The sequence below is a fragment of the Salvia miltiorrhiza genome, chromosome 8 (assembly GCF_028751815.1).
Source record: "Salvia miltiorrhiza cultivar Shanhuang (shh) chromosome 8, IMPLAD_Smil_shh, whole genome shotgun sequence".
Taxonomy (NCBI): Eukaryota; Viridiplantae; Streptophyta; class Magnoliopsida; order Lamiales; family Lamiaceae; genus Salvia; species Salvia miltiorrhiza.
Window position 1 is genome coordinate 1,546,482 of NC_080394.1, and position 25,635 is coordinate 1,572,116.

The 25,635-nt window shown below is 40.3% G+C and overlaps 1 protein-coding gene and 2 long non-coding RNA genes across 7 annotated transcripts in view; all 3 read right to left on the bottom strand.

Annotated features, from left to right (window-relative positions):
* Window positions 1-25,635, bottom strand: part of LOC130999812 (putative disease resistance protein RGA3) — a 70,427-nt gene that overhangs the window by 29,014 nt on the left and 15,778 nt on the right. For 3 of the 5 annotated variants that reach the window (XM_057925462.1, XM_057925465.1, XM_057925466.1), the window contains exon 3: window positions 22,431-25,628. In XM_057925462.1, the coding sequence (XP_057781445.1) occupies window positions 22,433-25,609 (3,177 nt within the window). In that variant the 5' untranslated portion in view covers window positions 25,610-25,628 and the 3' untranslated portion in view covers window positions 22,431-22,432. Of the gene's footprint in view, window positions 1-22,430; window positions 25,629-25,635 lie in introns of those variants that run through there. The other 2 variants (XM_057925467.1, XM_057925463.1) reach the window with 1 other exon arrangement.
* Window positions 127-1,384, bottom strand: LOC130999840 (uncharacterized). The gene is made up of 4 exons (XR_009093600.1): window positions 1,344-1,384; window positions 917-1,021; window positions 745-829; window positions 127-374 (listed from the first exon to the last, which is right to left on the bottom strand). It is a non-coding gene; the product is annotated as an uncharacterized LOC130999840 (long non-coding RNA).
* Window positions 15,386-17,063, bottom strand: LOC130999841 (uncharacterized). Its single transcript, XR_009093601.1, has 3 exons — window positions 16,772-17,063; window positions 16,544-16,675; window positions 15,386-15,589 (listed from the first exon to the last, which is right to left on the bottom strand). It is a non-coding gene; the product is annotated as an uncharacterized LOC130999841 (long non-coding RNA).

The window sequence follows — 25,635 nt, forward strand, 5'->3', positions numbered from 1 at the left end:
TTTTTTCTACAGTATACTATTCCTATCAACAGTAGCCAAGTTCTCTCTTATTAAGATTGTTAAATTCAGTGCAAAAATCCTCACGATCAGAAGTTTTTATCTGAACAATATGAACACCTCAAAATATATGAGCAAAACTCAATGGTTTCATAAGACCAATTTCACCACTTGTTTTAAATGTAAAGATTGAATAGAGTATATATCACACGAGGAAATGATTGATTTCCATAGGCATACATGTTAGTTAGTACAAAAGGAAACACCAAAAAAAAGTGAAAGAAAATCTCATATTTCACTACACACGATCAACAAGCAGAATCGATATTCATATCTTCACCTTCCCTACTCAGCTTTAACTGCAAGAGCACAATTCCCTGTCAAAAACAAACCTCCTGCAGAGACTAAGTTGCACATCCACAGACAATATACAACAGAATGATAAGAATATCGAAAATCCAGAGAACTCGAAAGCTCCAAATGTCGGTAGCTGTGTGACAAATGGGTTTTTTCCTGTTGATGGACTCCAATAGACTTCTTTCATACTGCTTAATACAAACACTAGAATGATGCATGGACTACAAACATTAAAGTCATTCTTAAGCTGTAAAATGGAACTCTATTTTAGGTCTAGAAGTATCGATTGACACAATGCACAGTCGACTAATAAATAAGCAGGATATTGAGGCCATGGAGGCTAGAATAGTAGTGCATTAGAAGTATATGGATGAGAAATAGGAAACCAACCAGAAAGGTTAGAGAATCAAACTGATAGCTTTGGATCCACTGTTCCAGTAGCATTTCCTTCTCCCGACATGAGATGGTCCGGATCCTGCGACCAATAATAGTGATGGTATTAGTTTCGCCGACTCAGAGTACAGAAGACACATACAAATAGATCTGTCAAGTAGATGGTCACCTCCATTCCCCACTTGATGTAATCCGGGGACTCACAAGCCTTGTACTCATCGACAAGACTCTCAATCATATCTCTGGATTCATCAAATTCTGAAAGATCGTTGTCCTGAACATGTATCAACATTCTGGTGTCAGTCAGGCAATGCTGATAATTTAGAACTGTGGGAAACCTAATTAGATGCCCGCCCTCAATCAAAAGAGAGCAGCAGACAAGCATGCTTCTGTTATCCAATGAAATCTATACAAGTCATCAACTGGTTCTGCTTACACAGAGAAGAAAAATCAACATTACACTGACCCTCTGAGAACAATTGTCATGCAACAGATTCTCTTGTCGTGGTGATAAAATAGTCTTATAAATCAACATAAGTTCCAAAAACATGGATTAAATACGACAATCAACACAGAGCAAATGAGGGAGAACTTACAGCAAACATTGGGTGATTCCTGTAGTTATCAAGAAAAGCTTCCATAGATCTTTACTCGTGTATTTATACATTGAAGAGGATACATCCATGGTTGCATGCACTTGCATGCACACGATAATTACTCCTATAACTGCTTAACTAATCAGATAGTTAGAAAGTTTCAATAGTAGTGTAAGGGCCATCATAAAGTCCCCGATCCTCGGGCCAGGGTCGTTCGCGGCCCTGTGCCGGTGGGAGTCGGGGGCGGAGGTGAAGAAGAGGTTGACGAGATACTCCCGGACGGCTCACCTGTTCTCGATGATCAGAGACAGGGGAGCCGGGGAGGTCATGAGGCGGGGCCGGATCAAGTACGACGTTTCTGACGATTACGATAGGGAGAACATGAGGGCGGGGCTGCGCCGGGCGCTGAGGATACTGGCGGCCGGGGCGGTCGAGGTGGGCACGCATCAGAGCAACGGGCAGAGGCTGAGGTGCGAGGGGGTCGGGGAGAGGGAGGTGGAGGAGTTCCTCGACACCGTGGTGGCGGGGGAAGGGCCGAGGGCGATGTCGAGGGCGTGGACGACGTATTGCTCGGCGCATCAGATGGGGAGCTGCAGAATGGGGGTGGATGAAGAGGAAGGAGCAGTTGATGAGAATGGGGAGAGTTGGGAGGCGAAGGGGCTGTTTGTGTGTGATGCGAGTGTGCTGCCGGGAGCTGTTGGTGTTAATCCAATGGTCACGATTCAATCAACGGCATATTGTTTGTCTAATAAGATTGCTCAAAGATTGAAGATGGAGAAGATGTGAATCTTCATTCTTTCTTTTATCAACACATGCTTCATGATTCAACCACGTTTCTTTCTTTAATACTTGCACAATGAAAACATATATATTGAGGATATATTACCTTCGTCCATGAAAATTGAAGTCTTATTACTACTTTCGTCTCCTATAAACATGCAGTTGATAAAGTAAAACGAAACATCCTGCCACATGAGTTAGAACTTACTTGTAAGATTCTAATGTGATGCAACTTTGTTATGTTGTATGACAGGGGTTTTTGACAAATAAAATTACGAATTATTTTGAAATTATAATTTAAACGTGATTTTTGAAATGTGACAAATTGAATCACCGTCTTTTCAATTTTTGCGATTCCATCTCCCCAAATTTTTTTCGATCATCGCGGTGCTGAATTGGAGCTTACGAATTAGTAAAGACAACGCCGTTTTTATGAGGCCTAAACGAAATCGTTTAGTAGAATTTCAATTAATTTCTTTATCTTTTCAAATTATAAAGGGATGATATCCTATACCTGCACTATAGGTTTCAGTATTCAACAATTCTATTGCAAACGACATCGTAACATGAATATTATATGGGTTAATTAATCCACACATACTCCAACTCAACAATCCGGCGACCGAAAGAAATTGGGGGATGAAATTTCAAACTGAGTATTGACATATTCAGAAATTGAGTGTTTCTTCTCATACATTTCTTTTCCCTTATTGCTGGGATTGGGTTCAAATTCCACAGCTGCTGAATCCTTTGTTTCACTATCTTCATCTTCAACATTCAGTTCTAACTCAACATTCAAACACAAGAAATAGGCATTCATTTATCAAGAAGTGGAAAATGGATACTCACTTATTCCTTCTTCACTAGATCGCTTGCTTCACTGAGCACACGACTGACGTCTTCTTTCACTATCCTCATAATCGCTGTATAAATATAGTAAACAAACTAAAAATAATTAATCTCCTTATGTAGCATATTGAGATGAATTGAAACATCACACTAAGGGGTGAGATCCATTGTCCCTCAATTTTATGTATGTCACTATATTTCATTCTTATATCTATTATTTTAATACTAATATTTTTTATAAAATAAAATTATAATACTATGAATTATTCTTAATATTTATTTCAAAAAATTAATTTTTTATAAAATTATTCACCGTAATTTTGAATTTTTTAACCTATTATTAATTAATAAAAGTAAAATTAAATGATAAAAAATAACTATATACCCTAATTATATGGACTGAAGCCCAATTAATAATCACAAAATTAAATTAAAGTATTCAAAGTTTAAATTAGAGAAAAATATATAAAAATATAAATAATTAGATTTTTTTTTTCAAATAAAATACACATGCAACTGTTTCTAGAAAACATATTGATACTCACCGTCACCGTCACGGGTCAATGTTTTTGTAGCCATCAATAGAACTGTTTCTAGCAAAAGATATTGATACTCACCGTCACGGTTCAATGAATTTGGAGGCGCCGCATTGCATCCACAGTCTCCAAACTTAACTTAGGAACGCCTTCAATTACCAAACGTGTTAGACGAGGGAATATAGGGAGGGATGTGATTGTGAAGCTTCTTCCTTCTGATTCTTCTTCTCCCCACCTATCTGATATTTCTCTCAAATTCGGGCACTCACTTATACTCAACCGAGAGAGAGTCTCGCTGTTACTCAATAACCAATCAGCTGGCAGACATTCCACACCGATTCCATAAATCCACAATACTTCAAGGCATGACGAGACATGACTTGGAACACTCTTCAATTGCGGGCAACCATTAATATACAAATGTTGGAGGCGAGGAAATAGCTTCACTTCACTTCCATCCGAAATTTCTATTTCTGCCCACTCTGCCAGCTTAGGCATAAAATACAATTCCAACCTCTCGAGAGCTGGAAAAACAATGCGTGTGTCCTTGTTCACCATTCCGTAGAATGATGAATTTATACACTTCAAATTCCACAATGTATTCAACACAAGGGACTTGAGATTGGGCAAGTGCCCCAACATTGGGATCTCTTCACATTCTTCGCAGTCAATGAGTTCTAACGACATTAACTTGTTAAGTACCACCCAAGAGCCTCCAGGCGCATCTCGAACTGCCATCTTCCGAGTCCATAATGGAAACCTACTGCCTGTGAATCCAACAATCTTTAACACCCTCAGATCTGAGTGAGGCTGGAGGCTTTCCAATACATCCTCATCATTTCTTTCACCTTCTCTTCTGCCATATGTTTTCCATTTCAAACACAAGTTCAATATTTTTGACTTTTTGAATAAATTGGCTTTCCCAGCCTCTTCCTTGTCATGAACCCTTTCCAGATTCCGAATCTGTAACTCTCCTTTAAGATTATTCAAACTTCCGAGCTCTTCAATTTTGCAGCCATTCTCGTCGCCCACTGGAAAGTACTTTAGCGTTTGGAGAGAAGTTAATCTCCCAATTCCCATAGGCAACTCTACATCATCATTAATATAAAGATGCCTCAAGTTAATCAAGTACTTAATCGTACTTGGCAGTTTTCTCCTAATTATGTAATCTGATGAGTCTACTCTCAACGTCTGCAAGTGAAAGAATTCACCAATCCAATCCGGCAAATATCTAATTTCTGTCTCTGAAATGTCAAAATCTCTCAAATGTATCAACTTCCGAATCGAACTTGGCAGCTTTTTAACTGTAGAGTGAAGATGTAAAACATGCAAACTTTCCAAGTCTGAGAAGTTGATATCAGAAATATCACCTTCCGATGTTATTAGTAATGTACGCAAAGACTTTGCCATTTCTTTTGGGATAAGACTTGATTCCTCTCCACAATAGTTGTCTCCGAGAATCATGTATCGAACTCGGCTGCTACCACCTGTACTGTTAGACGAACTTGAAACAGAACAAGCGAGATCGTGCACAAGATCATGCATGCCACAACTTTCTACATTTCCGTCATCATCTCTTTCTGAAACCTGCAGTAAAGAGTTGTGCAGAAGAACGTTGATAAATTTTTCGCCCACGGACTCCATGTCATCCCTTTCATCAGCTTGAAGAAAACCTTCTGCCATGCACATCTCAATCAGTTCCCTTTTCATGATTTTGGAGCCTTTAGGAAACATCGCACAGAAAGCAAAGCACTTCTTAAGGAATGGTGGAGACAAATTATCAAAGCTCAATCTTAATATTTTTGTGATATTATTTCCACCTTCATTTGGTGAAAGCCATTTCTCCTCGATTGAACGCCATTTCTCCTCAGATATATTGTGTAGCACTCCTCCAACTATGTTGGCAGCTAATGGCAAACCTTGACACCTTCTTGCTATCTTTCTCCCAATGGCCTCAAATTCTGATGGAACATCTTTTTTTCCGAAGGCTTTTTCTCTGATTATCGACCAACACTCTTCCTCCGATAAGCCTTTCAACTCATGTATATGAAGTGTATTCACAATTGAAGCCACCTCCATATTTCTGGTAGTAACAACGATGGCATTTCTCTTGACACAACTAACTCCCAAAAAAGAATTCATAAAATCTTCCCATTTCAAACCATCTTGGTTCCATACATCATCAAGCACAAGAAGATAAGTTTTATCTTTCAAAGCTTCTTTAAGCTTTGCAAGAATATCTTCCCTGTTCGCAATTTCAACTTGACAAGATGTCAAGTTATTGAGAATTTTCTTGAAAAGAGTTATTGCATCAAAATTTGGGGAAACATGCACCCACAAATGCAATCCAAACCGACTCTCATCCTTCAGACGATTGAAGACTTTCCTAGTCAATGTCGTCTTCCCCAATCCCCCCATCCCCACAATTGGAAGGATGGAAACTGCACGTTCATCAGTTGTGATGCCATTTATAAGCATCTCAACTATTTTCGACGTAACATCTTCTCTTCCAATAAAAATTGGATCGAGAGTGAATGAATCAGTTTCAAAAATAGAAGTATTAACCAAGGTGGGCTCATTTTCAAGCTTCGCTACGAGGCCAAGCTCGGTGGCCTCTTTCTTAATAGACTCCAAATTCTCATTGATTTCTTGGATTTTAACAGCCATTTTTCTTGGACGTGCAATAGAATTGAAGGGTGATGAGAAGCATGATAGTACCTTCGCCTTCATGGGTTTGGTGGCCTTAATTTTTTTGGAGAGAATATGATAGTTGATTTCATCCAAAACATTGTCAGCATCGAACGCCTCGTTTTCAAGCTTCTTCAGCCAGCTCTTGACAGCATCGCTGGTGATCTCACGCGTCTCGGCATCCTTCAAGAAATTTTTGATCACGTCGAGACTCCCAGCTAGCTTTGCTGCATCTTTGTCGAGACCTCGGATTTGAGAGATCTCTTTCTTGCAGAGGTCGATGAGGTTTTGAACTAGAACTTCAACGGCAGCAGCAGCTCCTGCTTCCATTCTTTGTGCTGATAACTTAGAGAGAGAAAGAGAGAAATTGAGTGAGAGAGATAGCAAAGCAGTAGAATTAATTGGATGAGTGATGAAAAATTTGACGAGTTAGCTCATGAAAGATTTGGTGGGTAGTATTAATATAAAAAAATGTTGAATATTTATAGTATTTAGTTAATATTTTAACAATGTGGTAAAGGTATTAAAATATATAAAATTCTAAAAATAGAGATTGGGAGGAAGATAATTACATATTTAGAAGTTGATATTGATGAAATTCTAAAAATAGCTAGAGATAAATTGGAGAGAATTTTTTCTTACACTTGAGCATCAAAACGATATCATTTTGATGTTTAAGTTGAAAAAAAAAAATTCAAAAGAACATTTCATGTTAGACTCTGATGAGATGAATCATCTTTTCGTCACCAAATTTTATATATGGACGTGTTTTATGAAAAATGCTAAATATTTAAAGAATTTTGAAGAGAAAACAAACTTTAGAGACACAAAGCACTTATAACCCTTATTTTTATATATAAAAAGTGACTGTGTTAACCAAACTGTACTTCTACTCATTAAATTTATAACTTTAATAGTTATATAATTTTTGTTTACAAGGTTTATTCTATTGGTGTTATAGGTTAAAGTATCATTTTGACTTTAAAGGTGTGAAGAATATTCATGCATGTCTCAATCCATATATATACCGCCATATGAAAATGTAAACACTAAACACAAATTATTGATCCTCACCAGCAAATATATATAGCTTGAAAATCTGTGCAAAAGCGGTATAAAAAAAAGTCGAACATGAAGGATATTGTTAAGTAAATTGTGAGTAAATGGTATAAACTACAAATAAAATAATGAAAATTATGTGTGAACACGAAATCAACAAGCAGAATCGAAATTCATCTTCACCTTCTCTACTGTGCTTTAATGACGGCTGCTTCCTTGCTTTGTGTTAGCTGATAACTTAGAGAGAGAAAGAGCGAAATTGAGTGAGAGAGAGAGAGAGAGGATTAAGGAGCAGAATTGGATGAGTGATGCAAGCTCAAGATCAGTTTATAGCCTTTCATTCATTCATGATATGGTTTTCCTTTTTCATTTCTTATATTTCAATCTTCGCCGACGCGTTTTTTAATACTTTGACTTTGAACATTAGTTGATGAATGTTTTGGTGGGTAGTATGAATATCGTCCGTCTCTCATCCCTCCTTATAAAAAATACTCCAATTATTTATAAATAATACAAATTTTAATAAAATAGTTAAATATGTTGTGAATGAAATAATAGTAGAGGTGTAATCGAACTGAATAATGGTCTATTCAAACTTGGTTTGTTTAGTATCAAGTCGAATCTCAAACTTTGTTTATCGAATATTTTGTGGCTCGCGAACTTAATCGAGTCTGTACGAACTTTCTAAATTTATATTTATATTCAAAATATTGATTATTTTCTTGGGTGGTAATATTAGCCACATATGTAAATCTCTAATACATTAAAAGCCAACTACTCTCAGATATCAGACAGTTAAAACTTTAAACAGGGAGGCAATTTCCACACCTTGCAATATATGCACATTAAATTGCAAGAAGAAGGGGGATTTCTAGGCTTTGTCAAAGAATATCTTCCTATTATGAGGCAATGAGGGTAAGCCTGACATTCTCAATATACATAAATATCATTCCCCTGCAAGTAGAGGGCATACATTTCTTTAGGTTAATAGTATTTTTATATCCCGAACTTTCAGCGTTTTTCATAAAATGTCTCGAACTTTCATTTTTTCCTAGAAAACCCTGAACTTTCAATTTTTTCCACAAAATGTCCCTGTATACAAAATCTAGTGATAGAAAGATGACAAGAATCCCAAAACTTTCAACGTTTTCTAACAATAGTTGTTCCTAATATGGTTTTCTAACAATGACGGTCTTAAAAATATTTCATTCGGCAAGATAAGTCATCTTTTTGTCACCAGATTTTATATAACAGGACATTTTGTGAAAAAAATTGAAAGTTCTGGGTTTTTTAGAAGAAAATGAAAGTTCGGAACATTTTATGGAAAACGCTGAATTTTCGGTACATAAAACACTATTAACCTCATTTCTTTATTACTAAGGTAATCGACAATTTTCCACGAATTGGTGGTCCTAGGCCTGAAATTTGGACTATATCACCCACTGAATCTTAATATAACAGCTAGCAAAGTCAAATAATCTGCTCCCCATTATCCTTGTCGTCGTTGTGGACTGGAGATGGCACATTCATTTCTAAGAAAACAAACACATCAACTTCAATCACAAAAGCGAAGGTTCGGAGATTCCGGGCAAGATCTACGATGGAGGCATCATCACGTCCCTGCACAAAGTGGTTGCTGATGATGGTAGTGTAAGAGCCATCATAGAGTCCCCGATCCTCGGGCCAGGGTCGTTCGCGGCCCTGTGCCCGTGGGAGTCGGGGGCGGAGGTGAAGAAGAGGTTGACGAGATACTCCCGGACGGCTCACCTGTTCTCGATGATCAGAGACAGGGGAGCCGGGGAGGTCATGAGGCGGGGCCGGATCAAGTACGACGTTTCTGACGATTACGACAGGGAGAACATGAGGGCGGGGCTGCGCCGGGCGGGAGCTATTGGTGTTAATCCAATGGTCACGATTCAATCAACGGCATATTGTTTGTCTAATAAGATTGCTCAAACATTGAAGATGGAGATGATGTGAATCTCCATTCTTTTCTTTATCAACATAATACGCTACGTATTAATGATCACGTTAGGGAGAACGCAAAACTCCGGCAATTCTTACGATCACGCAAAGAATAGCTTCAAGAAATAATTTCATAGCATAAATAAAACAAACGTTCCCATCTCCTTATATAGAAGCTAGGGCAACAACTACTTACTTGGAAAACAAGAAATAAACTCTAATCTAGTGCTAATCTAAGTAGGACTCTGAGAAAACAATAAGTAAAGGAATAACTAATTAAGATAGCGGTTGGGCTTTCTAATCTCTCGACGAGGTCGGCTCCGGGCTAAGCTTGGGCTTGGTTCATCTTGTATAACTTGTTGGGCTTCTATTAGGACTTCTGTTGGCGTATCAACTCCCCCATCCTTTGAAACCACCTCGTCCTCGAGGTGAAATTCTGGAAATGACTCCCGAAAGGAAGATAGAGATTCCCAAGTCGCCGCCTCCGGCGGAAGGCCGTCCCATTGAACTAATAATTGTGGCACTGGAGTACCAGCACGATAGATGGTGCGAGTAGCAATAACGACCAAAGGAACCAATGTCGGCGAACCATCAGAGTCCACAGGGAGGTGAGCGATGGGAGTAGAAGCAGAACCGACGAATTTCTTGAGAAGAGATACGTGAAAAACCGGATGAATGCGGCTGCCAACAGGGAGATCGAGACGATAAGCAACAGCGCCAATACGTTCCAAGACACGGTATGGGCCGAAATATCGTTTAGCTAATTTGGGAGCTGGACGACGCGCCACAGAAACTTGACGGTACGGTTGTAGCTTGACCCAAACATGATCGTCAACATCAAAGGAAATGTCACGGCGGTGTTTATTTGCTTTCTGTTGCATGCGATGCTGAGCAGACGTCAAGGACTCCTTCAATGCCTGGAGTAAGCTATCGCGCTCGAGAAGCAGAGTGTCGAGGGCATCAACAGAAGTGGAGCTGGGCGTGTATCGAGGAATGACCGGTGGTAGACGCCCGTACACGGCTTGAAAAGGGCTCATGGAAATACTAGTATGGAAACTGGTATTATAATGAAACTCGGCCCAACCAAGATAATCCGGCCAACGAGTAGGGTGATCAGAAGTCATGGCACGAAGATATTGCTCCAATGATCGATTGACGACCTCGGTTTGCCCGTCAGTTTGGGGATGATAAGCGGAAGTGTGCTTGAGAGAGGTGCCGCTAAGTTTGAACAATTCGGACCAGAATTTACTCATGAAAATGGGATCACGATCAGAGATGATAGTGGAAGGAAAACCATGTAGTTTGACTATCATATCAGTAAAAAGACGTGTTACCTTGCTTGCGGTAAAGCCGGCAGATAAGGGACCAAAGTGGGCAGCCTTTGTGAGACGATCAACAACTACGAGAATAACAGAATAGCCATGTGAGATCGGCAGATGAGTGATGAAGTCCATAGTAAGCTCATTCCAAACCAGTGCGGGAATGGGCAACGGTTGCAGCAAGCCGGCTGGAGCAGTGGTGAGAGACTTAATTTGTTGGCAGGTCACACAAGCGCGCACAAAATCCTCGACATCGGAGCGCATTTTAGGCCAATAAAAGAGAGTAGAGAGGCCGACAAGGGTCTTCTTAACTCCACCGTGTCCGCCAAAGGGAGAACAATGATACTCTTGTAAGAGTTGCTGCTTGAAAGAAGCTGAAGGGGGAATAAAATAGCGGTGGCGATAAGTAAGTAGGCCGTCGATCACAGCATAGTCGGGAGGGAGTAGGCCCTGCTGTAGCTGCTGGTGGTAAGAGAGGAGCTCGGGGTCCTCGCAGTTGGCGCGACGTAACTGATCAAGGAAGGTGGAGACGGGGATGCTCTGAATCGAGAAACACGAAGGAGGAACTGAGGCCGAGGTGTCAGTGGCGAGTGAAGAATCCGAATCGGCTGCCGGGGCACGCGATAGGGCGTCGGCTACGACGTTATGGGAGCCGGGCTTGTACTCGATCACAAAATCATAACCCAACAACTTGCGAATGTAGCGATGTTGGTCCGGTGTGTGAAGTTGTTGATGGAGGAGTTCCTTCAAGCTATGGTGGTCGGTTCGAATGACAAAACGACGGCCCAAGAGGTACTGGCGCCATTTGCCGATCGCTTCGCAAAGTGCGTGGAGCTCTTTAATGTATGTGGAGGCACTTCGGAGGCGAACACCTAGTTTCCGGCTATGATACGCAATCGGGAGATTGTCTTGGAGGAGAACCGCACCAAGCCCTAGGTCCGAAGCATCTGTATCGATCGTGAAGGGTTTCGAGAAGTTAGGGAGCCGTAACACGGGAGCCGAGATCATGGCCTGTTGTAAGGTAGTAAAGGAGGAGGAGGCCTGGGTGGACCAATGGAACCCGTCCTTACGCAGCAAGTCCGTGAGAGGAGCAGCGATAGAGGCATAGTGTTGGATGAATTTACGATAATATCCCATCAATCCAAGGAAGCCCCGCAATTGTTTCGCCGTTTTGGGTTGTGGCCAATCGAGCATAGCTTGGATTTTAGTTGGGTCAACTCTGAGTTCGCCGGCACTTACGATATGACCCAAGTAGGCGACAGACGAAGTCCCAAAAGAGCACTTAGAGAGCTTGACGTAGAGACAGTTGGTGCGAAGGCATGAGAGCACGGCGGATAAATGCTCAAGATGTTCGGACTCGGAGCGACTGTAGATAAGTATATCGTCAAAGAAGACGACGACGAAACAACGCAAAAATTTCTTGAGAACGTAGTTCATAGTGGCCTGAAACGTAGACGGAGCATTAGATAAGCCGAATGGCATCACTAGAAACTCATAATGGCCGTCGTGAGTCCGAAATGCCGTCTTGAAAATGTCTTGATTGTGCATACGGATTTGGTGAAACCCGGCGCGCAGATCGAGCTTGGAGAAGATGGTTGAAGTGCCCAATTCGTCAATGAGTTCATCGACGGTGGGAATTGGAAATTTGTCTTTAACGGTTACCGCGTTCAAGGTGCGATAATCAACGCAGAAGCGGAAAGAGCCATCCTTCTTCCGAACCAATAGCACTGGGGATGAAAATGGGCTGTGGCTGGGGCGTATAATGCCCTGATCGAGCATTTCTTGGACCAAACGTTCCATCTCGCTCTTCTGGAAGTGAGGGTAGCGGTATGGGCGAACGTTGATTGGTTTGGAACCTGGGTCCAGATGGATACGATGATCGAAGAGGCGATGTGGAGGAAGTCCCGTTGGTGCTGTAAATACGTCGGCGAACTGAGTCAGGAGCGGACGAAAATAGGAAGAAACATCCTGGAGTTCAGTAAGAGGAATAGATGGGACAGCGGGTTCGTCGGTCAGGAGCATCCATAATTCAAATAGTGAATCAACCTCATCAGATTGGAGTAGGGCCTGGAGCGAGGATAAAGAGATTTCGCGAGAACAAAGCGAAGGGTCGCCCTCGAGAAAAACTTGTTGACCATTCCACGTGAACTCCATGCGACCGTGACTATAATCGTGTAGCACACGGCCCAATTCTTGTAGCCACTGAATGCCGAGAATGACGTCGGGGCCTTTGATGGGCAACACAAAGAGATCCAGAGTGAAGTCGGTGCCTTGGAGGTTGATAGTGGTGTGGTGGCAGACGTGCTGGCAGATAATAGAGTCACCGTTGCCGATACGGACTCGAAAGCTGGGAACCGGTGAGAGTGGCAACTTGAGGCGCTCTGCAAGGGCAGGTGTAATGAAATTGTGAGTACTACCGTTATCGATCATTACCTGAAAGCGTTGATTGAGCGTGGTGCCCCATAAACGAAGAGATCAGGGGTGAGTAGCGCCGGACAATGAGTGCAGGCTAGAGATATCGCCCATGATAAGTGTCTCATCCAAAGAGTGAGCAGCGGGTTCGGTGGGTTCAATATCCTCCGAAGGTTCGATGTCATCTCCCTCTAAAAGCATGACAGTGCCTTTTGATTTGCAACGATGGGCGGGGTTCCACTTTTGGTCACAGTGGAAACAGAGACCGCGCTCGCGCTTCTCGCGAGTTTCTGCCGGGGTAAGGCGTCGGACCGGGACAGCCGTGGTGGTTTCGCGACGAGGCCCAGTGATAGGCGGTGTGGTGATAGGGTGGCTCGATGGTGGTGGTGTTGGCGTGTGAGCTGGTGGTGGCCGAGGCACGGAAGAGGGCGAATATGCCGGCCTGTTGAACTGCCGGTTGGAGCCGTGGTGGCTGGGCGGGTCCTCTGAGTACTTGCTTTCGAATACCCGAGCAAGAGCGAAAGTCTCATCCAACGTTGATGGTCGATTCATCTGTAATTCACGACGGATAGATGGCTGGAGCCCAGATATATAAAAGGATATAAGAAGAGGTTCAGAGATACCCGTGACGCGTCCCATTAAAGATTCGAAGGTGGATTGGTAATCACCAACAGAACCTTGTTGTGTGAGTTTGGCTAGCGTGCCTTCGGGGTCCTCAAATTGCGAGGGACCAAAGCGCGCGCGAACGCGGGCTAAGAAATCCGGCCATGTCGATAGCATATGTTGTGATTTCAGCCATTGAAACCATGTGGAGGCCTTGCCGTCGAGATGGAACGCAACGATTTGGAGGCGCTGCGTGTCTGGTGTGTTGTGGTATGCGAAGTATTCCTCAATTTTGAAGATCCAGGAATGAGGATCATCGCCGTCAAAGCGCGGAACGTCCAGACGAACCAGCGGGCCACGAGGATTGTGGTTATCCATGGTGGAGGATGATGAAGGGTGGGAGTTGCGGAAAAGCGCGACGAGCTCGTCGATCTGTTTCTGCACGGCGGTGAGCGGCGCTTGCCAATCGGGAACGTCGGGGGCCATGAGAACAACAATGAAAGAACCAATTAATACGCTACGTATTAATGATCACGTTAGGGAGAACGCAAAACTCCGGCAATTCTTACGATCACGCAAAGAATAGCTTCAAGAAATAATTTCATAGCATAAATAAAACAAACGTTCCCATCTCCTTATATAGAAGCTAGGGCAACAACTACTTACTTGGAAAACAAGAAATAAACTCTAATCTAGTGCTAATCTATGTAGGACTCTGAGAAAACAATAAGTAAAGGAATAACTAATTAAGATAGCGGTTGGGCTTTCTAATCTCTCGACGAGGTCGGCTCCGGGCTAAGCTTGGGCTTGGTTCATCTTGTATAACTTGTTGGGCTTCTATTAGGACTTCTGTTGGCGTATCACAACACATGCTTCATGATTCAACCATGTTTTCTTTTTTACTACTTGCACCATGAAAACATATATATTGAGGATATATTACCTACCTCCATGAAAATTGAAGTCTTATTACTACTTTCGTCTGATTATTAAAAATAGGATAAACATGCAGTTGATAAAGTAAAACGAAACATCCTGCGACATGAGTTAGAACTTACTTGTAAGATTCTGGGATGCAACTTTGTTATGTTATATGACGGGGGTTTTGATAAATAAAATCACGAACTATTTTGAAATTGCAATTTAAACGTGATTTTTGAAATGTGACAAATTGAATTACTGTCTTTTCAATTTTTGCAATTTCATCTCCCCAATTTTTTTTTCAATCATCGCAGTGCTGAATTGGAACTTAAGAATTAGTAAAGACAACGCCGTTTTTATGAGGCCTAAACGAAGTTGTTTCGTAGAATTTCAATTAATTTTTTTATCTTTTCAAATTATAAAGGGATGATATCCTATATCTACACTATCGTTTTCAGTATTCGGCAATTCTATTACAAACAACATCGTAACATGAATTAAAATACTAGATCCATGAATCTACTATTTTTAAATTAAATTAAAAAAAATTCACAAAATCAACAACATCTAATTACCATCATAAAAAATATAACATAAAATACTTTTATCTAATTACTTTTAGTTTTTATTCTTTTGAATATAATTTATTTATTATTTTTAATTTAGTTAATATTATTAGTAAATTATAGATAAAATATAAAAAATATATATAAAATAAAACGGATCCACGGGTCGGATTTGGGCCGGATTCGGATCTAAAATTTCAAGATCCAGATCCAGATCCGTTTTTAAAATTGAGATCCAGATTCAGATCCGTCGGGTCCAAAAAATTGAGATCCAGATCCGTAAAAACGGATCTGGATCCACGGATCTGGACCGGGTCCAAGATCCACTGCCATCCCTATCCACAACTGATGAATCCTCTGTTTCACTATATTCATTTTCAACATTGTTGTCTGAATTTTTGTCATCATCCTTCTCTTCACAGTCAACAACTACACTGTCGTCGTTCTTCCCCACGAGCAAGCTTGTTAGCGCTTCTAGTTGAGGCCGCCTCGCCTCCATGCTCTTCAAATGCTCCCCTATCTTTGCCATGGCTTTAGAATCATACTCACTGCAACCTGCAATAAAGCTGGACTCTGGAGTGTTGGATATAATTAATGAAATAAAATTAATAGCTTTTGAAGAAAAAAAATCATAAAAACAGAACAATAGACACATGCTTGAGAGATTGACATTTAGTCCTACACAAATTATATTAATGGATCTCATATATCCTCATGTCATCTTGAAATTTATTTGATTCTATTAGAAAATGTTTAACAAAACTCAAAATGGCTCAATAGGAGCTTTACAGTTACCCCTAGTAGGCCAATCTAAGCTCAAGCTTGGATTCAACTTAGCTAAAAATAAGCCTTGTGAGCCAATTGATTGAAGCATAAGCTGAGCTCAAGCTCGACTCGACAATCAGTTGAGACACTCAACTGATTTCGAGATGCGTTCAAATACTTAATCATCGACTAAGCGGCTGACATCAAATGGAAACTCTTTTTCTTAAACAGAATGAGACCTCCAAATCCACATGAAAAGTAGACAATCTTCATCAACACATGTTTCTTTCTTGTCTTCATCATTTGTCTTCTTGAATATTTACACCATTAAAACATATATATTGATACAACTGATACAACCCCCAACACCATTTCATCAAGTTCAAGCTAGGCATTCATTCAAAACAAGAAATAGGCATTCATTCATCAAGAAATGGAAAAAGCTGGCTACCAATTTGTCTTACCCTCTTTCCCTTTCTTTGGCTTGTTTTTATTCTTATTATTCTTTCCTTCTCCCTTTTTGCTGGGATTAGATTCAACAATGCTATCTGAATTTTTATCAGAATCATATCAATTGTGAAACAAATTGGTATCCAAACATGCATCTTCTTCAACCCTAGCTAGACATAACAATCCTATCAACTAAAGTTCAAACAAAGATTATATATGGAAATTACAAAAAAGTTATGAAACGAGGTTGAGCAACTTAAGTCATGATGGAGAAAATGGATACTCACTTTACTTATTCCTTCTTCACTAGATCGCTTGCTTCACCTCCTAATTCTTTTGAGGCACCTCAAACACAACTGTTTGCTTCTTTCACTTTCTTCTGTTTCACTTTTTTTCTCTTTCAGCTTCTTCAGAATCAACTGTATCAACACAAAGAAGAATTAATGGAAAAAAGCTGAATTGGCGATTCGCTGTAAAAAAGTAGTAAACAAACTCAAAATGTTTAATCTCCTCACTTTCTTCTGTTTCACTTTGTTCCCTTTCACTTTTTTCTCTTTCAGTCTCTTCAGAATCAACTGTATCAACACAAAGAAGAATTAATGGAAAAAAAGCTGAATTGATGATTCGCTGTAAAAAATAAGTAAACAAACTCAAAATAATTAATCTCCTATTGCATGTTTAAGCATATTGAGATGAAGTGGAACACCAAACTAAGCCCCACAATTTTATGTATGTCACCATATTTCATTCTTATATCTATTATTTTAATAAATATTTTTTATAAAAATAAAATTATACAATACTATGAATTATTGTTAATATTTATTTCAAAAAATCAAATTTTATTGAAGTGTGATGCATTTATCTAGAATATTCTAGGTGAGAATAAGCTATGTATATTCTAGAGAATTCACCACTAGCTAGATCAATCTAGAGTATTCTAAATAATACCTAGGACATGTATGGTATTCTAGAGATTAGATATTTTCTATATAGTATCTAGAGAATTCCTTAAGTGGATGCTAGTAGAGAATTCTAGATACAAGTTAGTGTAGTGGGATCTAGAGAGATCTTCCCACACCTATAAATAGAGCTCTTGTGAGCCATTTGTAACCAATCTCAACAATCTCACATAATCTAAAACATCTCAAAAACATCACTCTATCTAATATTATCTAAGTTCTTTGGAGACAAGAGCTCCACTCTAAAATCATTCTCTCTATCTTCTACACACACTACACTCACAATATTCTCTACACCACTTCACTACAATCACTCACCACACTCATACCACTATATAATCACCTCCATTTTCTAACAAGTGGTATCAGAGCTTGTTCGATCATAAGCGGGCGTTATGGCGTCGTCAAGTCTCTCCATCACGACTCCAATATTCAATGGAGAAAACTATGACTATTGGAGTGTTCGTATGAAGACTTGCCTTGAATCCCATGATCTTTGGGATGTCATTGAAGAAGGAATCACCATGCCGGGAGAAGATATCGACAAGACATCCTCATCCGAGGTACGTAAGAAATTAAAGCAACAAAATGCTAAAGCTCTTTATCTTCTCCAACAATCTGTTAGTGATTCTATCATGGCAAGAATTATTCGAGCCACTACTGCAAAAGAAGCTTGGGATATCCTTAAGGAGGAGTTCCAAGGAAATATTAAAGTTCGAACCATTAAACTACAAAGTTTAAGGCGAGAACTAGAGAATCTTAAAATGAAAGATTCAGAAGCCGCAAAAGATTATTTCTCAAGAATAATGGAAATAATCAATCAAATGCGGTCATACGGAGATAACATCTCTGATGAAAGGATCATACAGAAGGTCTTAATCAGCCTTACCGAGAAGTATGATCCAATAGTGGCGGCGATTGAAGAATCAAAAGATTTATCAAAAATGCCCGTCGCGGAGCTGATGGGTTCCTTGGAAGCACACGAGCAACGATTGAGTAGGCGACATGAAAGTTCACTTGAGAGTGCCTTTCAGTCCAAACTCAACGTTAGAGGCAATAAGTCAAGGAGCGGCGGAAATTTTAAAAGCAATCACAAGGAAGGAAGCTCCAGCAACAAGGAGAGCAAGGTAAATTTTCCACCATGCGGAATTTGCAAGAAGACAAATCACTTGGAGAAGGATTGCTATCATCGAGGAAAGCCACAGTGCAAAAACTGCAAAAGGTTCGGGCATGTGGAAAAAGATTGTAGAGATAGAAGAAATCATCAATCCAACTATTCAGAAAATCAAAATGAGAAGGAGTACATGTTCTATGCATGTCACTCGGCAACGGAAGCACGAGAAGAAGAATGGTACATCGATAGCGGATGCAGCAACCACATGACATCCAACGAGACCATCTTCCGTGAGTTAGATACTTCAGTCAAGACGAAGGTGAAGATGGGCAATGGAGAACTGGTGGAGACAAAAGGGAAAGGTACAATTGCCATAGAAACTAATAAAGGTACGCGATTTATTAGAAATGTTCTCCTAGTACCTCGTCTTGCACAAAGTCTATTAAGTGTTGGCCAAATGATGGAAAGTGGATATGCCCTCCACTTTGAGAAAGATTCTTGTCGAATTTACGACAAGAAAAATAACCAAGATATTGCAGTAGTAAAAATGGGAAAAAATAGAAACTTTCCCATTCAATGGCAATATCCACAAAAGGCAATGGTGGCTCAACTCGACGATACGAGTCTATGGCACCGGAGATTTGGGCATTTCAACCTAAATGCCTTGAGGCTACTTCATCAAAAAAATATGATGAGAGATATGCCTCTTCTAAATGAAAGAGAAGGTGTATGCGAAGGATGCATGACCGGAAAGCAACACAGACAACCATTTCCAACGAAGAAAACATGGCGAGCCAAGGAGATACTAGAGCTTGTCCACACCGACGTTTGCGGTCCAATGCGCACACCTTCAGTAAACCAAAACAGGTACTTCATACTCTTTATTGATGACTACTCTAGAATGACTTGGGTATATTTTCTCCAAGAAAAATCAGAAGTCTTTAGAATCTTCAAGAGATTCAAGAACTTTGTGGAGAACCAAAGTGGTCGCAAAATAAAGAAACTGAGAAGCGATCGAGGTACCGAATACAACTCAAAAGAGTTCGACAAGTTCTGTGAAGATGAAGGTGTGGAGCATCAACTAACGGTGGCCTACACTCCACAACAAAATGGCGTGTCAGAAAGAAAGAATCGAACAGTCATGGAGATGGCGAGATCCATGCTGGCGGAGAAAGGATTACCAAAGAAGTTTTGGGCAGAGGCAGTGTATACATCAGTCTACCTACTCAACCGATGTCCAACAAAGGCCGTGCTAAACAAGACGCCGATCGAAGCTTGGTCAGGACAAAAGCCTTCAGCCAAACATTTGAGGGTCTTTGGAAGTATCTGCTACATCCACATTCCCTCAGTAAAAAGACACAAACTGGAGGACAAGACGGAGAAGGGAATCTTCCTCGGCTACAGCTCTAAATCCAAGGGTTATAGAATCTACAATCTTGAGACCAAGAAGCTGGTGACAAGTCGAGACGTGGGATTTGACGAACAAGCCTCCTGGAATTGGGAGACAGAAAGTGTTGAAAGGCAGACAACAACTACACTCCTAAAAGAAGTCACAGAACATGGAGAACAAGATCAACAAAGCCCACCAAGGTCCTCTTCAGAAGCCAATACCTCAAGTGGATCCGACTCAGACTCCTCACCAGACTTTCCACCTTTTCGGGTAAGAACTCTAGCAGATTTATATGAATCCACTGATATATATGAGACATGCAACTTTTGTTCTTTGGAGCCAAGTAACTATGCAGAAGCATCCAAAGAGAAAGTTTGGATTAAAGCAATGGAGGAGGAGATAAAAATGATAGAAAAGAATGATACTTGGGAGTTGGTGGATCTTCCAAGTGACAAGGAAGTCATTGGAGTCAAATGGGTGTTCAAGACAAAGCTGAATCCTGATGGTTCGATCCAGAAGCATAAGGCAAGACTTGTCGCAAAAGGATATGCTCAAATACCAGGAGTCGACTACACAGAAACGTTTGCTCCAGTGGCACGGATGGACACAATTCGAGCACTCATAGCTCTGGCGGCTCAAAAGAGATGGAAAATCTATCAACTTGATGTTAAGTCGGCATTTCTCAATGGAGATCTAACAGACAAGATATATGTGGAGCAGCCAGAAGGATTCACAAAGCAAGAAGGCAAAGTTCTTCGTCTCAAGAAAGCTCTCTATGGGCTCAAACAAGCGCCACGAGCCTGGTACAGCAAAATAGACGGATATTTCACCGGTCAAGGGTTCATGAGGAGCAAGAACGAAGCAACTCTATACATCAAAACTCAAGGTACAGACATCCTAATTGTCTCTCTTTATGTTGACGACTTAATTGTCACAGGAAATAACACAAAATTGATCGAGGATTTCAAGAGAGACATGATGAGCACCTTTGAGATGACGGACTTAGGATTAATGCACTATTTTCTCGGAATGGAGATAAGTCAAGAAGAAGAAGGCATCTTCCTATCACAAAAGAAGTATATTGAAGATATGCTCAAGAAGTTCAAGATGCAAGACTGCAAGCCAGTGGTTACACCTCTCATTCCAAATGAGAAGTTGAAGAAAGAAGATGGGTCAAAACCGACGGATTCTACAAACTATCGAAGTTTGATTGGGAGTCTACTATATTTGACGGCAACAAGGCCTGACATCAAGTATGCAACAAGCCTTCTATCCAGATTCATGGAAAGTCCGAAGGAGACCCACTATGGAGCAGCAAAGAGACTTCTCAGATACCTGCAAGGTACGCTCAACCATGGTATCTGGTACAAACCAAAGTCTGACTCACAGATCAGTGGATATAGCGATAGCGATTGGGCTGGATCTCAAGATGACATGAAAAGCACATCAGGCTATGCTTTCAAGCTTGGCTCAGGAATTTTTTCTTGGGGATCAAAGAAGCAAGACTCAGTTGCACTATCAACAGCAGAAGCTGAGTATGTTGCAGCAGCCGAAGCAGCATGTCAAGCTATATGGCTTAGAAGAATACTAGCGGATATGGGCGAAACGCAAGACTCATCGACAGAGATCTACTGCGATAACAAGTCAGCTATAGCAATGGCTAAGAATCCAGTTCAGCACAATCGCACCAAGCACATCGACATCAAGTATCACTTCTTGAGAGATGTTGAAGCAAAGAAACTTATCGAGATGAAGTATTGTCCAACAGAAGAACAGTTGGCGGACATCTTCACCAAAGCACTACCAAGGGACAGATTCCAATTTCTGCGAAGAATGCTTGGAGTAACCGATAAATGCATCAAGGAGGAGTATTGAAGTGTGATGCATTTATCTAGAATATTCTAGGTGAGAATAAGCTATGTATATTCTAGAGAATTCACCACTAGCTAGATCAATCTAGAGTATTCTAAATAATACCTAGGACATGTATGGTATTCTAGAGATTAGATATTTTCTATATAGTATCTAGAGAATTCCTTAAGTGGATGCTAGTAGAGAATTCTAAATACAAGTTAGTGTAGTGGGATCTAGAGAGATCTTCCCACACCTATAAATAGAGCTCTTGTGAGCCATTTGTAACCAATCTCAACAATCTCACATAATCTAAAACATCTCAAAAACATCACTCTATCTAATATTATCTAAGTTCTTTGGAGACAAGAGCTCCACTCTAAAATCATTCTCTCTATCTTCTACACACACTACACTCACAATATTCTCTACACCACTTCACTACAATCACTCACCACACTCATACCACTATATAATCACCTCCATTTTCTAACAAATTTTTATAAAATTATATAGCATAATTTAAAAAAATTTAACCCATTATTAACTAATAAAGAGAAATTAAATGATAAAAAATAATTATATACCCTAATTAGATGGAATGAACCCTAATTAAAAATTACAAAATCTAACTAAAGCATTAAAAGTTGAAATTAGAGAAAAATATATAAAAATATAAATAAAATTGAAAGTGGAACAACAATCCCCAAACTAAGAAGAACAAGTGAATTAAAAACTCCATAAAATAAGATACTGTAATAGATTTTGCGAGGCTACTTCAATTACTAATAATTAGAATTTCTTTTTCAAATAAAATACACATACAACTGTTTCTAGCAAAAGATATTGATACTCACCGTCACGGCTCAATGCGTTTGTATCCATTAACTTCGAGGCGCCGCATTGCATCCACAGTCTCCAAACTTAACTTAGGAACGCCTTCAATATCCAAAAATGTTAGACGAGGGAATATAGGGAGGGATGTGATTGTGAACCTTCTTCCTTCTAATTCTTCTTCTCCCCACCTATCTGCTATTTCTCTCAAATTCGGGCACTTCTGTATTTTCACATAAGAGAGAGTCTCGTTGTTACTCAATAACCAATCAGCTGGGAGACATTCCACACCGATCCCATCAATTATCAGACTTTCAAGGCATGACGAGACATGACTTGGAACACTCATCAATTGCGAGCAACTATCAAGTTCAAAAATTTTGAGGTGAGGAAATAGCTTCACTTCACTTCCATCCCAAATTTCTATTTCTGCCCACTCTGCCAGCTCAGGCATGTCTTTCAATTCCAACCTCTCGAGAGCTGGAAAAACAATGCGTGTGTCCTTGTTCACCATTCCGTAGAATGATGAATCTATACACTTCAAATTCAACCATTGATACAACACAAGGGACTTGAGATTGGGCAAGTGCCCCAACATTGGAACACTCTTCAATTGCGGGCAACCATAAATTTCCAAATGTTGGAGGCGAGGAAATAGCTTCACTTCACTTCCATCCGAAATTTCTATTTCTGGCCACTCTGCCAGCTTAGGCATGTACCACAATATGAGCACTTCGAGAGCTGGAAAAGCAATGCCTGACTCCTTGTTCACCATTCCATAGAATGATGAATATATACACTTCACATTGAACAATCCTTTCAACTCAAGGGACTTGAGATTGGGCAACTGCCCCAACATTGGGATCTCTTCACATTCTTCGCACCAATAGAGTGTTAACGACATTAACTTTTTAAGTAGCACCCAAGAGCCTTGAGGCGCATCTCGAACTGACATCTTCTCAGTCCATAATGGAAATCTTTTGACTTTGTATCGCTGGATAGTTAACTCCCTCAGATCTGAGTGAGGTTGAAGGCCTTCCAATACATCCTCATCATATGTTCCACCTTCTCTTCTGCCTCCTTTCCATTTCAAACACAACTTCAATATTTTTGACTTTTTGAATAAATCGGCTTTTCCAGCCTCTTCCTTGTCATGAACCCTTTCCAGATTCCGAATCTCTAACTCTCCTTTAAGATTAATCAAACTTCCGAGCTCTTCAATTTTGCAGCCATTCTCGTCACCCACTGGAAAGTGGGTTAGCGTTTGGAGAGAAGTTAATCTCCCAATTCCCATAGGCAACTCTACCTTATCATTAATATAAAGATGCCTCAAGTTAATCAAGTACTTAATCGTACTTGGCAGTTTTCTCAAATACCATGGTGAGACTCTCAACGTCTGCAAGTGAAAGAATTCACCAATCCAATCCGGCAAATATTCAATTTCTGTCTTTGAAATGTCAAAATCTCTCAAATGTATCAACTTTTGAATCGAACTTGGCAGCTCTTTAACTTCAGAGTCAAGTAGACTTAAAACATGCAAACTTTCGAAGTCTGAGAAGTTGATATCAGAAATATCACCTTCCGATGTTAGTAGTAATGTACGCAAAGATTTTGCCATTTCTTTTGGGATACGACTTGATTCGTCTTCTTCGAGAGTCTTGTATCGAACTCGTCTGCTATTAAAGGAACTTGAAACAGAACAAGCCAGATCGTGCACAAGATCGTGCATGCCACACTTTTTTACATTTCCAAAATAATCTCTCTCTGAAACTTGCAGTAAAGAGTTGTGCAGAAGGACGTTGATAAATTTTTCACCCACAGACTCCATGTCATCAGCTTGAAGAAAACCTTCTGCCATCCACATCTCAATCAGTTCCTGTTTCATGATTTCAGAGCCTTTAGGAAACGTCGCACAGTATGTGAAGCACTTCTTAAGTGATGGCAAAGACAAATTATCGAAGCTCAGTCTCAGTATGTTTGTGATATTATCTCCTCCTTCATCGGCTGAAAGCCATTTCTCCTCGACTGAGCGCCATTTTTCCTCAGATTTAATGCGCAGCACTCCCCCAACTACGTTGGCAGCTAATGGCAAACCTTGACATTTTCTTGCAATATTTTTTCCAATGGCTGCAAATTCTGATGGAACGTTTCCTTCTCCAAAGGTTTTAACTTTGATTATCGACCAACACTCTTCTTCTGATAAGCCTTCCAACTCATGTGTATGAATTGGATTCACAATTGTAGCAACCTTCATACTTCTGGTTGTAACAACAATTGCATTTCCCTTAACAGAACTAACTCCCAACAAGGAATTCATAAACTCTTCCCATTTGGAACGATCTTCATTCCATACATCATCAAGTACAAGAAGATATGTTTTATTTTTCAAAGCTTGTTGAAGCTTTGAAAGAATATCTTGCCTATTCTCACCTTCAACTTGATCATTCAACTCTTTGAGAATTTTCTTGAAAAGAGTTAATGCATCAAAATTTGGGGAAACATGCACCCAAATATGTGATCCAAACCGAGTCTCATCCTTCATATGATTGAAGACATTCCTAGTCAATGTCGTCTTCCCCAATCCCCCCATCCCGACAATGGAAATGGTGGAAACTTTGCGTTTATCAGTTGTGATGCTATTGGTAAGCATCTCAACTATTTCCAACTTAACATCATCTCTTCCAATAAAAACTGGATCATCACTGAATGAATCAGTTTCCAAAGAAGCAATAACCAAAGTGGGCTCTTTGGCAAACTTCACATTGAGGCCAAGATCGGTGGCCTCTTTGTTAATGGACTCCAAATTCTCATTGATTTCTTTGATTTTAAGAGCCACATTTCGAGAACGTGAAAGATTCTTGCAGCATGAGAAGCATGAGAGGCGTGAGAAGCATGATGGTATCTTTTCCTCCTGAGGCTCGGCGGGATTGATCTGGTCAGAGAGAATATGATAGTTGAGTTCATCCAAAACATTGTCAGCATCGAAAGCCACGTCTTCAAGATTCTTCAGCCACTCCTTCACAGCTTCGCTGGTGATGTCACGCGTCTCTGCGTCGTTCAAGAATTTCTGGATGGTTTTGAGACTCTTAGTTAGCTTTGCCGCATCTTTTTTGAGATCTCGGATCTGAGAGATCTCTTTCTTGCAGAGGTCGATGAGGTTTTGAACTAGAACTTCAACGGCAGCAGCAGCTCCTCCTTCCATTCTTTAATTGTGATGATAACTTGAGA